General features: G+C 41.8%; 1 protein-coding gene across 1 annotated transcript; it reads right to left on the reverse strand.

Annotated features, from left to right (window-relative positions):
• Positions 1-5,177: 5,177 nt before the first annotated feature.
• On the reverse strand, positions 5,178-14,038 carry LOC148899416 (histone-lysine N-methyltransferase SETD1B-A-like). The gene is made up of 18 exons (XM_088995536.1): positions 13,766-14,038; positions 13,579-13,683; positions 13,234-13,504; positions 13,027-13,139; positions 11,974-12,921; positions 11,248-11,862; positions 11,073-11,171; positions 10,947-11,007; positions 10,671-10,867; positions 9,744-9,870; positions 9,527-9,670; positions 9,293-9,493; positions 8,276-9,208; positions 7,968-8,128; positions 7,771-7,890; positions 6,611-6,730; positions 6,227-6,364; positions 5,178-6,157 (listed from the first exon to the last, which is right to left on the reverse strand). The coding sequence occupies exons 1-18, from the start codon at positions 14,036-14,038 to the stop codon at positions 5,984-5,986; spliced, it is 4,800 nt and encodes a 1,599-aa protein (XP_088851662.1). The 3' UTR covers positions 5,178-5,983.
• Positions 14,039-14,325: the final 287 nt, after the last annotated feature.

Consider the following 14,325-nt stretch of genomic DNA (forward strand, 5'->3'; position numbering starts at 1 on the left):
GTGTTTAGGATGACATGTCGTACTATTTGGGGGAAGATGTACGAAATCTAGCCAGACCATTGACCGATTTTTTTTCATTGTTTTTTATTTTTATTTTAAGGTATACAGTATTACATACGTTCAAGAACAAAATCATTTGAGAATTTCTAGTCCTATATGTATTTTGTTTTGGACATTACACACAGAGGACCAAACCACAAACATGATAGCCTGCAAAGAGATATATAAGTGAAACGGGTGCGTATAGGAGCCCTGTCACCTCTTGACTCGGATTATGGGGCCAGAGGATTGCTCAAAGGCCCTTCGACAGCCATCAGATTAGCAACTCTCCAACAATGATTTTCACGTTTACATTTGACCTTTCAAGACTTTACTGATAAGATTCTGATGCCCTACTTGTGTTAGTTGAATGAGCGAAGAGGTGACCAAGTAATATATAAGTATGTAAAAGTATTTATACAGGGCCTTTTATAAATATTCACAATTTGCTGTGCATGGTTAAAATCCGAAATCCCAAACATCACACAATGAAATAATTAAAATGAAATCAAAAGAATAAGGTTTTACTGGAACCCCTGCCGAAACCTAAAAAGAGTGTTTTTAACTGCTCTCAAATGATCATTTAGAATTGCCCACAGAAGAAGTAGCTTGCTTTGATTCAAATGAAACTGCAATCCACAATTTGGCAAGACGAGAAAACTAGGTGCCGATTTATGGACTGCTGTGGTCTAACTTAGTATAAAGATATTGCAGTGTTATTTTCACACAAGTTCCATCAAGTAGGGAGGAGGACTGCAAGTGACTGTTCAAAGTTGGTCCTGGGTTACATATTGAATAGGAAACCAGTGCAAGGATATGTGGGGTAGGGAAAGAAATAATAAGTTTGTACTGATGTAGGGCAACCGTCGTGTCCTCTGCAAAACAAAGGAACATTTGGAGTGATGGGCACATCAATGAACTTGCATCATTCGCCAGTGACGGATTGCGGGAGTCTGTTATTCATGCCCACCCTTGTCCCCTAAAACTTCATGCATGATATATTCCAGCAATATACAGTATCCTAATAGTTGCCTCATTCTGTTTAGCAATTCGGACATGCAGCTAACTACGTACTTGGCATATAACGGGACCACCGTACATTAGCAATGGCAAGACTAATAAAGGCATATCCAATCCAATCCAATCCAAACATGGTCCACCTTACCATGGATTCACCACTGTGAGATGGGTCAAATGGGGCGGGTGCACTCTGAGCAGGGCGTCGTCCGAATTTGGCAATCCGATCCCAGGCTCAAGTCTATTCAGGATTGCTGCAGACGATGGTCCGTCATCTGCGGTCACAAGTTATGGGTTGTGACTGAATGAACAAGATTGGAAATACAAGTCGTTGAAATAAGTTTTTGCTGCAGGTTGTCCAGGAGATAGGTTGAGAAGCTCTTTCTTTTACAAAAGGGCAAGAGATGCTCATTGAGAGGAGCCAGATGAGGTGATTCAGACATCTGTTCAGAAGGCCTCCTGAACGCCTCGCCTCCCCAGTTGAGGTGTTACAGGTAAGTCACATCGAGAAGAGAGCGTGGGGATGACCCAGGAAACAATGAAAAGACTATGTCTCCTGGCTAGCCTGGAAAACCCTTGGCATTCACTCATGAAGACCTGGACGGAGTGAGTGGGGGAGAAGGAAAAAGCTGCTACCCCCGTGATGCGACCCCAGATAAGCCAGAGAAGATGAAATGATCACAACAGCCTCTACAAAATGATTTATGCACCAATAGCGGCTCAGAAATAGACAGCTACGTACTTATAACAATCGTGGGTCATCTTTTATATCAATTGTTTCTTGTATTGACTCCAATGTCAATACACAGACAGTCAGTATGTTTCAGCTGAGTCCGTTTCCTATTTTCGTTTTGTTCCGACAGTCTTTTTGCACTGAAGCAGTGGGGGCCAAACCGGCGGGAGAGGCTTGCCAATCTGGTTGGAGTTGCTGCCCATTGATGAGACCCATGGTTGTTTCAGTACAATTCCAGACTTTTCCACCTTTGAAGAAGTCAAAGTCTCTGATTTGGCACGCGGACCCACAATGAAGGAAGGGGAAGTCTTGGGAATGATAGTGGTCATGGTCCTAGTCAAGGCTCGCCCTCTCTTCGACAAAGTAGCTGTTGATGGCTTCTGTTTCCTGTCTTGCCCTTTGCATTCCTGTTCTTTGAGCGGTGCCCTTTGAATTTTACATTCCAAGTCTTTGAGGGACTGCTCAGTGTAGACCTGCATCTCACTGCGCATTTGTGAAAGTTGCTCTTCAAACTCATCTCTGAGTGCCTTTTTAGTATCCTCAAGCTTCTTCTCAAAAACAGCAAACAATGCTTCGTCTCTCAGATCAGCTTCGGCCTGGCTCTCACCAGTCACTTGCTCTCCCTGATCAGAGCACATGCCTTTGTCCAAAGATTGTTTGTCTTTGAGTCGGTTCACCAACTCAATTATGCTGCTCTTCGAGGCATTCACAGCGACTTGAGATCGGATCTGGCTGCGTACCTGCTGGAAAACAGATTGCACCTTTGCCTGCGTCTTTGTGTCGTCAGCGTCACATTTGTCCACGCTTTCACTATCCGGACTGTCCCTGTTGAGCGACTCCTTGTGTTCCTCGGTAATGATATGTATCAGTGGGTTCATCTCTGCTGATGGTTCCTTCATGTCTATTGTTACTGCATTGACACATTCTCATTTACTGGTGCTGGCTGGGGAGGGGTCTAAGTGACTCTGTTTGTCCCGGGAGAAGCTAAACACTCTGGGGGTTGTTGAGCGCTGTACTTTTGTCTAAAGCAGTATGACTTCTTCAAATATGAAACCAAAACTAATGAACAATGGTAACGAGTTGGGCCAGTGTTTTCTTTCAATAAAATATGCCTTTTTTTCCGATTGAACAAATGACCCTCTTACATGTGTATTAACATGTACTTATTTCATCCATAGTGTAGTGTTATATCCCATGACAGCAGATGGGCTCCAGGTAACAATGAGAAAAACAAAGATCCCGAGGGGGAAATGGAAAGAGAACATTGGGCTTAATTTGTAGTGGGTTTTTTTTTGTTTTAGAAGGCACACTGAAAACAGTGAAACAATTGTGTTATTTATTTAAAGTACAGTGTCATATTGATCTAATTGAAATATACCTGGCATATACGACCAAAATGAGATGTTGGAATATGAGAGACTGTCACTTAATCATTCATTTATTTTCAAAATTTTTCAACACGTTTTTGTTTGTGTTTTGAGTTCACGCACGCTGTTGGTTTTGTTGTTTGAACAAATTTATATTAATGCACAATTCATTTCGTACACCAGTAAAAAAAAACATATATATATATATATATTTTTTTTATCAAAGAAGGGTTCGGTGAGACAGTGGGTCATTGTGGGTGTTGAGATGCCATTTTAAAGTGGGAAGGGGGCATGGTTATTGATGACTTTAAATGTATGCAGCAGGGTTGTGAGAGGCAGGGAGACCATTGATATTATGTAGGGGGGGGCCTTTATATGATGGGCAGGGGCAGCTCAGTTTTACTTACGTTTGCTGATGCACTACCGACAGTGTGCAAAAAGCATCCCATTTGGGATCAGCATTAAGTTAAATATAATATTAAAAAAAATACACAAATAAACCAAAAAAAAACAAAGACACCCTCAATGTAAAAAATACAACTGACGCGGCTGTTTTATATTTCCCCGTTCAGTGTTTGACTTAAACATACATTCCATACAAATTCACCTTACCAACGATCAATCGGAACGTATCTCGGTCGTAAGGTGGGGAGCCTCTGTATTTTAAATCCTTTAAAATATTTAAACCTTAATACGCCTTGCATTTTTACACAAACGTGACTGTGTATGGCATGCTAGTTTTATATAAAATAGTAATTTTAATGTGCATACAATATACACTGACAAAGGTGAGAAGGTATGAAACTGAATTTGACTTAGCATTTCAATTTCACTCTTTATCATTTGTTTTTCTTGTCTGTCACACGAGTAAGTTCAGTTTCTCTGCTTTGGTCACTTGATGTTCTACGTTAGGAATGCAAAAGAGGTACGTTATGTTAAAACACTTTTCCACAAACAGATGGAAGACTTGTAAAAAGCCGTGTAAGACTTATAAGAAGCCGTGACATGTCTTTTTTTGTAATCTGGTTCCAACCATTTACATGATTTTTGTTGCATGTTAGATCACTGCAATAACCAGTTCATATGAACACCATTTTATTAGGGCATTTCTTTTTGTTACTGTTGTTGATGCTTGTTTTGTGATTACTCGAACTGATGTTTATGTAAGTAAATTTATGTCGACACTGAATTGATATGAATTTAATTCGGTTTGTAGAGTTTCATTTTGATTCACCTCAAATTGGGACCAAATTGACACTGTTAGTTGTCTATACGGGCAGCAACACGATTGGTTCTCTTATGTGGTGGGACCTGGAGCACCCCTCGTCACAGAGCTCATCCTTTCCATGACGTGAGCACATTCCCTACCAGAAGATGACGCAACATATCCATTTCGAATCAGTTGTCGGCGTCCCCGTCTCTGTATGTCCATCACAACAAACCTTTTTAATAAGAAGCATCATTTTACTACAATTCTCAAACAACTCTTTGATTTTGTTTTCATGGCAAATAAATACTGTACATTAAGAAAATGGAAATCGGTTTTACAAAAATTAATAAAATACGAAAATTAAGAACATTTCCCCTTTTGTTAGTTAGTTTATCAATGCAAAATGGAGCTTTGGTTAGTTTTCATTTTTTGAAATGCATTGTCATTTTTGTTTTATTTTAGTACAGTACTTTGGGTTATTTTATTACTTTTCCTTATCTCTACAACCCCTCTAATAAGCTTGATATGGACTGAATTACCAGGTTTTTTTTCAAATGAATGTACCTATTATATACATCTTTTGTTACAAATGGAAATAGTAAATTATTGTAGGACACTTATGGGTGAATAAGAAAGAAAGGGATGTGTGAGAGAGAGAGAGAGAGAGAGAGAGAGAGAGAGAGAGAGAGAGAGAGAGAGAGAGAGAGAGAGAGAGAGAGAGAGAGAGAGAGAGAGAGAGAGAGAGAGAGAGAGAGAGAGAGAGAGAGAGAGAGAGAGAGAGAGAGAGAGAGAGAGAGAGAGAGAGAGAGAGAACAATTCACTTACATTTTAATGTACATCTTCATCCCACAGGGCTTTGGTGGAAGAAACTTCTAATCACTTTTTGAAGCATTGAAGCGGACCAACATGCCACATGAAATAATCAGATCATCCTCACACCCAATGATGTGTCCAAGTGCTTGTGAACCCAGAATTAAGTTTGTTGGCAATATTAAATATATTAAACAACGTCAAGTGTATTACCACCTCAGGGAGTTTTTGATTCTCCAAATACGGTAGAGAAGACCAGTACAAACACAGACACTGACTGAGTTGTACCTGATTCTTTCAAGCTTTTTTTCATTACAATTCAGTGTTTTCTCATTGGTCACTTCTCTTTTGTTTTTCATTAATTTACAAGCACATTAATGATGCTTAAGTAAAACACAAGTGAACATCTCGTAATGAAAATGTGCGTTATCAAATGTATGTACTTTGAAGGAGACGTTGGATGAACGATTGCTTTTATATACTGTCCTGATTACTTTGATGGATAACCAAAGATTCCCATAAAATGTTTTTCCAGTGAGACTAGGGTATATGAACATTAATTCAACAAAAGTCAAAGGGACTATTCCATCATCACTTCATATTTCATCATACAATAGCTTACATGCTGGTTGGGAATGTTCAGTCGCTCCTCTTGGTGCATCTCAGGCTATTTTTAACCTTCTAGGATAGCTGCTGGCAATGTCCGATTGTTATGTCTGAAGCACATCTAAGGTGTCCATGTTTGTGCAGTACCTTAGGCAATGTTCCTCTACCATCTAAGACATCAGACAGACAGTCCAGGTCGGTTCAGTTCAAAGAGCCCCGACAGGCTTCAGCTCCACACAAACAAGGAATTTTTGTGTCCTCAATGGGAAACTTGTAGTCATAGGTGATTTCTTCATTGATGCCTATTGATTGCCGCGAGTAAATCACTATCTTCTTTTGAGACTCCACAGTGATGATCTTTGCGTAGCAGTTTGGCTGCGGACAAAAACACCCATTTGAAATTTCGATGAACTGACAAACTCAGAAGTAGCGAGTTGTACTCACGCTGCAGCTGTGGTTCATGAATCTGGATAAATTCCCACATTTTGTGGCATCAATGATGGTATTCTGATCCACCCGGAACAAATAGCTACTTCCGATGCCTGCCTCCTCATACCTACGCTCTCTCAGGTCTGCAATATTCTAAGGGAAAACGACACACAAATGAATTCATTTCACAACAGGCCCGCTAATAATCATTCTGTGATTCCTTCTTTTTGCCAGGTCTTCACTGTAACAACTGTCATTTATTATTTTGTTTGGGGAGCTCACTGCCTTTACTTTTTCTTCTTCATTAAGTTAAACACATGCTTTCATGGGAGGAGGAAACGGCTTGAAAATCATGATTAATAGTGGACGGTTGGGTGTGTACAATTATTTTTCTCTCACCTGTCTGATGATTTGGCCGACGTATTCAATCACCATCTCCTCTGCTGCTATGGCTTCCATGGCAAACAGACCCCAATCATGAATGGGACTTCGGCTGAAACAAATCCTTTTTTTTCTGAACTGAAGAATGAAAATAGCATTTGAAAAATAAATGAATGCATTTTACACAAAGTTCATTATGGTTTCTTTGAACTAAACATATGCGTGAGACGTTCAACCATGGTTTGATAATGCTTTTTTTTTAAGTTTGGGAGATTGCGATTTCAAGGATTTTACAGTTTTTTTAAGCAAACAGTTGAGTTTCTATCAAATGTTGCAAGTGTGCTCAATATGCAAACGTTAGCCAAAAATGTCCACCCTGTCGGTGTAATCCTATATTCCTCTCTATGTGCCCTGTGATTGGCTGGTAACCAGTTCAGGGGGTCCCCCGCCAACTGCCTGGAGACTGTTGGGATAGGGTCCAGCACCACCCCCGCAATCCTTGTGAGGATAATGGATGGATTTATTGATTGATTGATTGATTGATTGATTGATTGATTGATTAACGTGGCTGGTTATTTTGACTATACATCCATCCATCCATTTTCCGTACCGCTTGTTCCTCATTAGGTTCGCGGGGGATACTGGAGCCTAGCTCAGCTGTCTTCGGGCACGCGGCGGGTGACACCCTGAATTGGTTGCCAGCAGGGCACACAAAGACGTACAACAGTCACTCTCACACTCACACCTAGGGACAATTTGGAGTAGTCAATCTGCCTGCCTTGCATGTTTTTGGAGTGTGGGAGGAAACCGGGGGACCCGGAGAAAACCCACGCGGGCCCGGGGAGAACATGCAAACGCCACACAGGACCGGGACGCGAACCGGCGACCTCTGCACTGTGAAGCCGGTGTGTTAACCACTCAACTACCGGGCTGCCAATTTTGACTAGGAATTAAGCATTTAAATCTACCTGTTTTAATCCATTTCAGAGTGCGGCCATAATACCGCCTACTGCTGACTGAAAATGCCACCATAGTGCCTGAGGGCTCAGGTAACCACCATCAGAGCTCACATGTTTAGTCATGTGAGATGTCATTCATATTCCAGACATGCAATGTTAAACAGAATAATGGGGTTAGAATCAAGGGGGGCATTAAACATTATTAGTCAGTCCACAAACCTTGAGTTGGTTAAACTTGACTAGATCACTATCGCAGCTAAACGATGCCAGTAGACGGCGCTGTTCTGACCTGAAGTCTGATCCGGCCCGAAGTACAGTAGGCTGTGTCAGAAGTTCCAGCTTGGACAAGCACACACAAATGTTACACATTGTGATGACCGGGAGACGTAGACTCACATTTGGTTGATGTTAAACACCTGAGAACTTAATGATGGAAGTTCAGTGGTCCTTGCTTGTTTGAGGTATTCAAGTTTATCCCTCCAGTTGATTTTGTAGTAGCCTTCACTTCGGGCTGAGCCCGTAACATGCCTCTGCTGACATGATTGGTGACCTTCATTTTTCTCCATAACTTTAGTCGGTAAGCAACAGTTAAGTGCACGACACACACTGAGACATGAGCCTTTTTACCACATGGAACCAATGGAACATACATCACATGCAAAAGGTAAGAACGCCTATCTATATGACTCAATGCTGACAAAACAGTTGTAACAGAAAAGGATATGAGGGTGAGGTATCCAGAGTGTGTCACTAAGCCAGCTACACTCATCATCCTGCCCTTGCAGCCTTTCATACGTGCACTGCAACAGTCTCCCATCTTCTTCATCCAGACCATCTTTCCATATACTGTGAAGTATTCTCCTCTCCTCCCGAACTGAACGCCATTTGTGAGTACAACTACGAGAAAAATGGTGGTTTCTCCATCCCCTTTTGAGTCTCTTCCACCATTTACGTCTCACCTTTGTTTTCCTCCTACTTCCCGTGTAGAGAAGACCCGGCATGTTCTCCAGTCCTCGCAGAGGGATCGCTCTCATACCTGCCCATGTTCTCGCTCCTCGGCCCAAAAATGAAGACTCAGATAGGTGACACGGAGAAGACATTCCAAGGTATTCATCCCATAAAAGAGGTTGTGAGGTGTGCGCTTCTTCAGTCTTTCTTCTGTGGACTAAGGCTTTTCGTGGTGTAAGGATATCTCTTCCGGGAGTCTTTGGTGCGAATATAAATGGATTGCTAAATGGTGGTGAATGTGTGTCTGTTACCCTAGCATCCCCTGCAGTCGTGCTTTCAGAATCTGGACTTTCTGAGATCTTCTCCCCTATGTTTGGAGTGCATGCACGTGTATCTTCTCGACCTGGGGTTTGAGGTGTTTCCGGGAATAACAAAGATCTATCTGATGGCAGATGTAGCTCACTGATAGTTAGTGAGAGATTGTCATCTTCTGATTCTTCACTTCCTAATCGAGAGGCTATCCCTTTACCTGGGGTCCGCGGTCGTTCTACCTCCACCGCAACTGGGGATGTTGGCTTGCTTAGGATCGAAAAGTTAGTATCATGGTTAAAAGAGCAGCAGCCAGTAGGAGTGAGAGGCCTAAAGGTATACTCCGGAGGACCCAAGTTTAATTCATGTCCCTCCTCCTTCAGATCAACTTCAAGAGCCACTGTTGCGGAGACAATAAAAGAGCACATCACATGACTTTATGTAGTTTAAACAGATTATTTGTGTAAATCTTAAGCGAAATTACCTTCAAGTCCAGTGTGTGATGGGGTGTGTCGCTCCTGTGCCTGAATGAAAGGCATCATTACATGCTCTTGTTGCAAATACTGGTTCTCCTCTGCTTTCTCCACATTCGGCAGATCTGACAAGTCAGCAAGTTCCATATGCGCTCCAGGAGTGAGGGGGGCTGAGGGTGTTGCAGGACGCTCAAGCTCCATGGATTCCTCATCTGATGATATGACAACACATTCCAAACCTTCACCATCCATGACATTACTTCCTAAATCATCATCATCTTCTTCAGAGCTGAAGCCAGAGTAGGATGAGTCGTCAAAGCTCTCTGAAGTAAAAGAGTCAGGGAAGTCGGATGAGCAGACCTCGGAGGAGCTGGACTCTGAATATATCCCTACAAAAGCACAACGAATTGTGGTAAATATACTACAAGGTACGGGAGCGGAAGCTTGTACTTTTTAACATACCACTGCCGGCGGATAGAACTTCACCAAGAACTGAGCAGGTGTCTTCAGCTTCCATGTCTTTTCCAATCGCCTTATCTTTTTCCGGGTGATTGGCATCATCATTATCTATATGGTCTTTTCTGTCACACTGAGATACAGAAACATTATTGTCAATTGGTCTCTTGATCCGAGTTACTTGGGCTGAAACTCCGAATACTGTACACCAATTCTGTTTCTGACATTTCCAGATTTGTTATTATTAATCACAGGTGTCAACCAAAGCACAGGGAGCCAGATCACTTTTGTTGCCCACAAAGGCAAATCAAACATCGCCACTTGCATGATGCTTGCTAAAATTTAGCTACGTTTCAAATTCTCATATTGGAATATAAAACAGAGATATTGTAACCATGTTCTTCTTACCAAACCCTTCATTACAGTTCTTTAATCCAAAGTTGTATCCATCAATATGTTTGACATCTTTACATAGTTTGCCAGTCATCACAGCCCTTCAAGGGAAATGGTCATTGCAATGTGGCACATGACAAAAAATGAAGTTGACCTCCCTGTTCTAATCTATGAGAGGGATTTTTTTGATAGTACACTGTGTATGCTTCTCATTGGAAGTTTGTGGAAAGCTATTTTTTCCAAATCAAAAATGCACCGTTTTAACAAAACCTCTTAAATTAAAGATTAAAATCTACACGTCAATCTCAACTTGATTCATTTATTTCAAAGCAATTGTGTGTCATGTATAAAGGAAACAACTATCAATGCCAAAATACTGAAATATAGAAGAAAAACAATGATTCATTTGTAACAAACTAAGCAGTTTCTACAAAATTAAAATGTGTTGTACCACTAATGCTCTGTGGTTTTGCAAATGGAACAGAGAAAACAAAAACACGGATTCAAAAATGATTGGTTTTCCTGTAACTCGTCATTTACCAAAGTGTCTTTTTTTGCGTCGTCTTTGGGCCCAGCCTGTTCCTCTTTGTCTGTTGCAGTTTCCCATTCCTCTGCTTGATGTATTTCGTGTTCTTCATTTCTTTCATCATCATCGCTCTCGAGATCAAGCGGTCTTGCATGTCTGCGTTTTCGTCTCTCAAATGTAGATTCTGACATATTGTCCCCTTGTTTTCCATCTAAAAGCATCACATTCAAAAGGGTATGTGGAACAGTGCTTGAATTCATTTATTAAATATAAATGAATAAAATACTTGCCAAAATCTTTACCTTCAAGCACTTCTGATATTGCGGGATTGTCAACGCTTTTCTTCTTAATCTGCATTGCCAAAGGTTTTTTTTGAATGTTCAATTCTGCTGTTTTATGACAAATTTAATGCTTACCTTGAATGAGGAAAGGGAAGGTTTCTTGGGCTCGCCAGTCATGTGATTCAGATGAGTTACACATTTGTTTTTCTTACTATTTAAAGACACAGCTGGTACCTTCCGTAGATAAAACATAAATTAACAGAATTTGACTTGTAAAAAAAATGCATTTAAAAAAAAATTAAGAATTCACCTTGGATTTCTTCTCTTGATTGTCCCACCAGTCATCAAACACCTTGAATGCCACACCCTCAATAATTCTGCGAGAGATGTCCCTCTTGATAATATATTTCAGTTCATCAATGAGCACAGTTAGAACTTTTTCCACTGTGACTTTACGTGGGTTGTCTGATGGCAGCATTAAAGGGTTGATACAAGGAAAAGGCGAAGTGGCCCAGGGCGGTGCAGAAGGGGGTGAGGGGACATTTCCAAGCCTTGTTGGATTGCCTTGGTCCAAAATCAAACGGGGTTGAAGGGATGACGGGTACGCATGCACAGAGTATGGCCTCAAAGGAGGACGAAGTAAAAGGGAATCAGAAAGTGGTTGAAAGGAAATCCTACTGTGATGACCTGGAGGTAGGGCACAGCTTGGAGCTGAAATGTGAAGGATGCCATTCGGCAGGCAAGGTGGAACAGGGGGAAATGAAGGAGTGAGGAAACATAAAGGGGAACATGATGGCTGGTGACCTGCAGACGTGATGGCAAGTGGATGTTTGGACTGCTGAGTGTTGCAGGGAGGCTGTGTACAAGATAGACCATCTTTCAACATGTCACCGTTTCCTTTGTCCACATTTGATAACTGAAGTTCCTAAAAGAAAAAAATATATAGATGTAATTGGCCTGACAACTGAGAGAAAGTAGCAAAAGTGCAATACAAGTGAGAAAAAAACAATGCCTTTGTGATTAAGAGAATGACTACCTTCGGACATGATGCCTGTGACCTTTCTGCATCTGTCTTACTGTTTCCATTCCCGTTTCCTTCAGAATGTGTGAAATCCAACGGAGAAGGGCACTCTTTATCTCTTTGGGATTTAAGGAAAAAAACAGCTTGAGAAGTTTCATCCTGCTCAAGGAGTGGAGTTGGCAAAATCTTATTTGGGCCGACTGAGAGTGGAGAGTTTGGGCGTGAATATGGTGAGGTTGGGTTGACCTCACAGAAGACGTCCGCTTCGAAAGTATGTGAACTTTGGTTGTTTGACAGCAAACTCTGTATTCGGGCATTTAATGTCCCTGCCTCTGATTGCGGGCTTGTAAAGTTCACAGGGGACTGAGGTAAATCTTCATGGTTATCTTGTTGGAAATTCACTTCTGCCTGCTTGCTGGCTGCCAAGTTGAGGCACAAAAAGCTCAAAGAGTTTATAGGTAACACTTTTGCGGTGGTTGTGACCGCATTCCCTGACCCTGGACCAGGGGATACACGTTCAGAGGCATGCTTTGCATGATTTTGAGCAAATTGGTTCTCAGTCATCCCCCATGCTGCAAGCTTCTGCTTGCTACTCTGGGTAAGCAGTGGGAGGGAAGGTTGAGGTTGGCGGTTCTTTAATTTGAAGTTTACCTCTGAGCCTTCACCGTCTCCCCAGCAAAACCTTGGGAATTTAGGACAACAAAGCCCTCTCCTGAGTGGTTTGTGAACGCTGCAAGTCTCGGGTTCCTCCTGGAGGATCGGAGTGCCCTGAAGACTGGAATAACATGAGTCCTGAGAGAGAGGAGTTGCAGAAAAGCAAGGGGTGTGTGGAGTTTCCTGTGAACAAGGAGTTAACCCAAAGCTGGAAGGTGTATCCTGACCAATACTGGAATATGCCGTGTCAAGAGAGAGTGGGGTAAGGAAGCTGTTTGGGCTTCCTTTTCGCTGCAGGGCCAAAGTGCACTGCAATAAATAGGTAAGCACATGTCACATTTCTTCACCATCCTAAACGCGTGATTTCAGTCACAAACAATAATTGTACTGCATCCTAGCAAATACTGAACATACTACTGTTTTGTCGATTACTTTTTGGTAACTTTTGTCACTGCTTCCCACTTGTAAACTCCATGGCGTGTCGACACCCTCATCGAGAAGTTTGAGGTAGCGTACTCTGTTTTCACCTGTTGAATGATACCCAACAAGTCACTATAAAGCTAGGAATGATTTTTTATTCGTTTTGTTCAATTTAATGTATAAGTGGAAAAGCCGCCTTACCTTTTGGATCAATTTCCGCATGGATAATGTTGCCCATCACAGAAGTTTGATGAAGGTGATGAACAGTATCCTTTGCAGCCCTCACGGTGTCAAAAACAACTTTTGCAATACCTAAATGCTTCTTGTTCTTAGGATTGTAGAAAATTTCCACTTCTTCTGTGCGGCCATATTTCGTACACATGTTCGTGAGGAAGGCCTTGTTTACATTGTCATTTAGCTTGCAAAATGTCACTTCTTTGGGAGGGACGGGGCCAATGTAAAACTCATCTATCTTAAAGGAGACAGAAAAAGATGACAGGGCCATGAGTGTGTTTGTTCATAGCATTATGGTGGCATAAAGACTACCTTAAATGTGGGAACCAAAAGGTCAGTCTTGATGCATTGACTCCACATGCGGCAGATACGGGGATCTTTCACCGAATCAACTGGAAACAAACCCAAGTCATCAACCTGATGTCGGAAAGGCATTCATATGTTATTGGTTTGTTTATAGCGACGGAGCTGAAGAACAATAATGATTCGAAACACTTACGGCAATGTTAAAATCGTTCCCATCGTAGCGGTACACTTTGTACAGTCCGTTTGTGAGAGCAGGATCAATAATCAACTTGCAATTTCTCCAGGGCTGACGCGGTGATTCTCTCGCTAAACCTCTTTTTTTGCTTTCCATTACATTCGTCCACACCTGTAACATTAACAAGTATACCACGCGATTGCAATTTGCATCTGCAAAATCCGCGATTCCCTTGTTCCTTCGGTGGAGGTAGATACGCCCCAACAGGTGATGAGCTGATGCAAACAGCATCCCTTGTAAACTTGCCTCTACACACGCGAATAGAACTTGAAGGTCAAAGCAATTATTCAAACCTAAATAAAATATATTAACTGCTTACCTATGTTTGTATCATTTGATGCGCCAATTTTCTACATTTGACCTTTTTCAGACAGGTGTAGAATGCGTACGTTGCCCAAGTTAGTGTTGAGATCCATCCGCCATGAGTACAGTAGTTCTTTGCTCCAGGCGGAGGAGCACGTCGGAAAAGTGAACAAGTGACGAGTCCAAACCCAACCTCTTCTGTGACCACGTGTCGG

Source organism: Hippocampus bargibanti, linkage group LG04 (assembly GCF_051943395.1).
Source record: "Hippocampus bargibanti isolate YZ-2025 linkage group LG04, ASM5194339v1, whole genome shotgun sequence".
NCBI classification, from domain to species: domain Eukaryota; kingdom Metazoa; phylum Chordata; class Actinopteri; order Syngnathiformes; family Syngnathidae; genus Hippocampus; species Hippocampus bargibanti.

What these genes read in the sequence shown, in the direction of transcription:
- LOC148899416 (XM_088995536.1), bottom strand. Translation starts at nt 14,038, where the DNA reads ATGCTGTTTGCATCAGCTCATCACCTGTTGGGGCGTATCTACCTCCAC. An exon ending in CACAGGCATCATGTCCGAAG is followed by an intron (nt 11,863 to 11,973) that starts GTAGTCATTCTC and finishes TTTTTCTTTTAG; the next exon opens with GAACTTCAGTTATCAAATGT. An exon ending in ATCAAGAGAAGAAATCCAAG is followed by an intron (nt 11,172 to 11,247) that starts GTGAATTCTTAA and finishes TATCTACGGAAG; the next exon opens with GTACCAGCTGTGTCTTTAAA.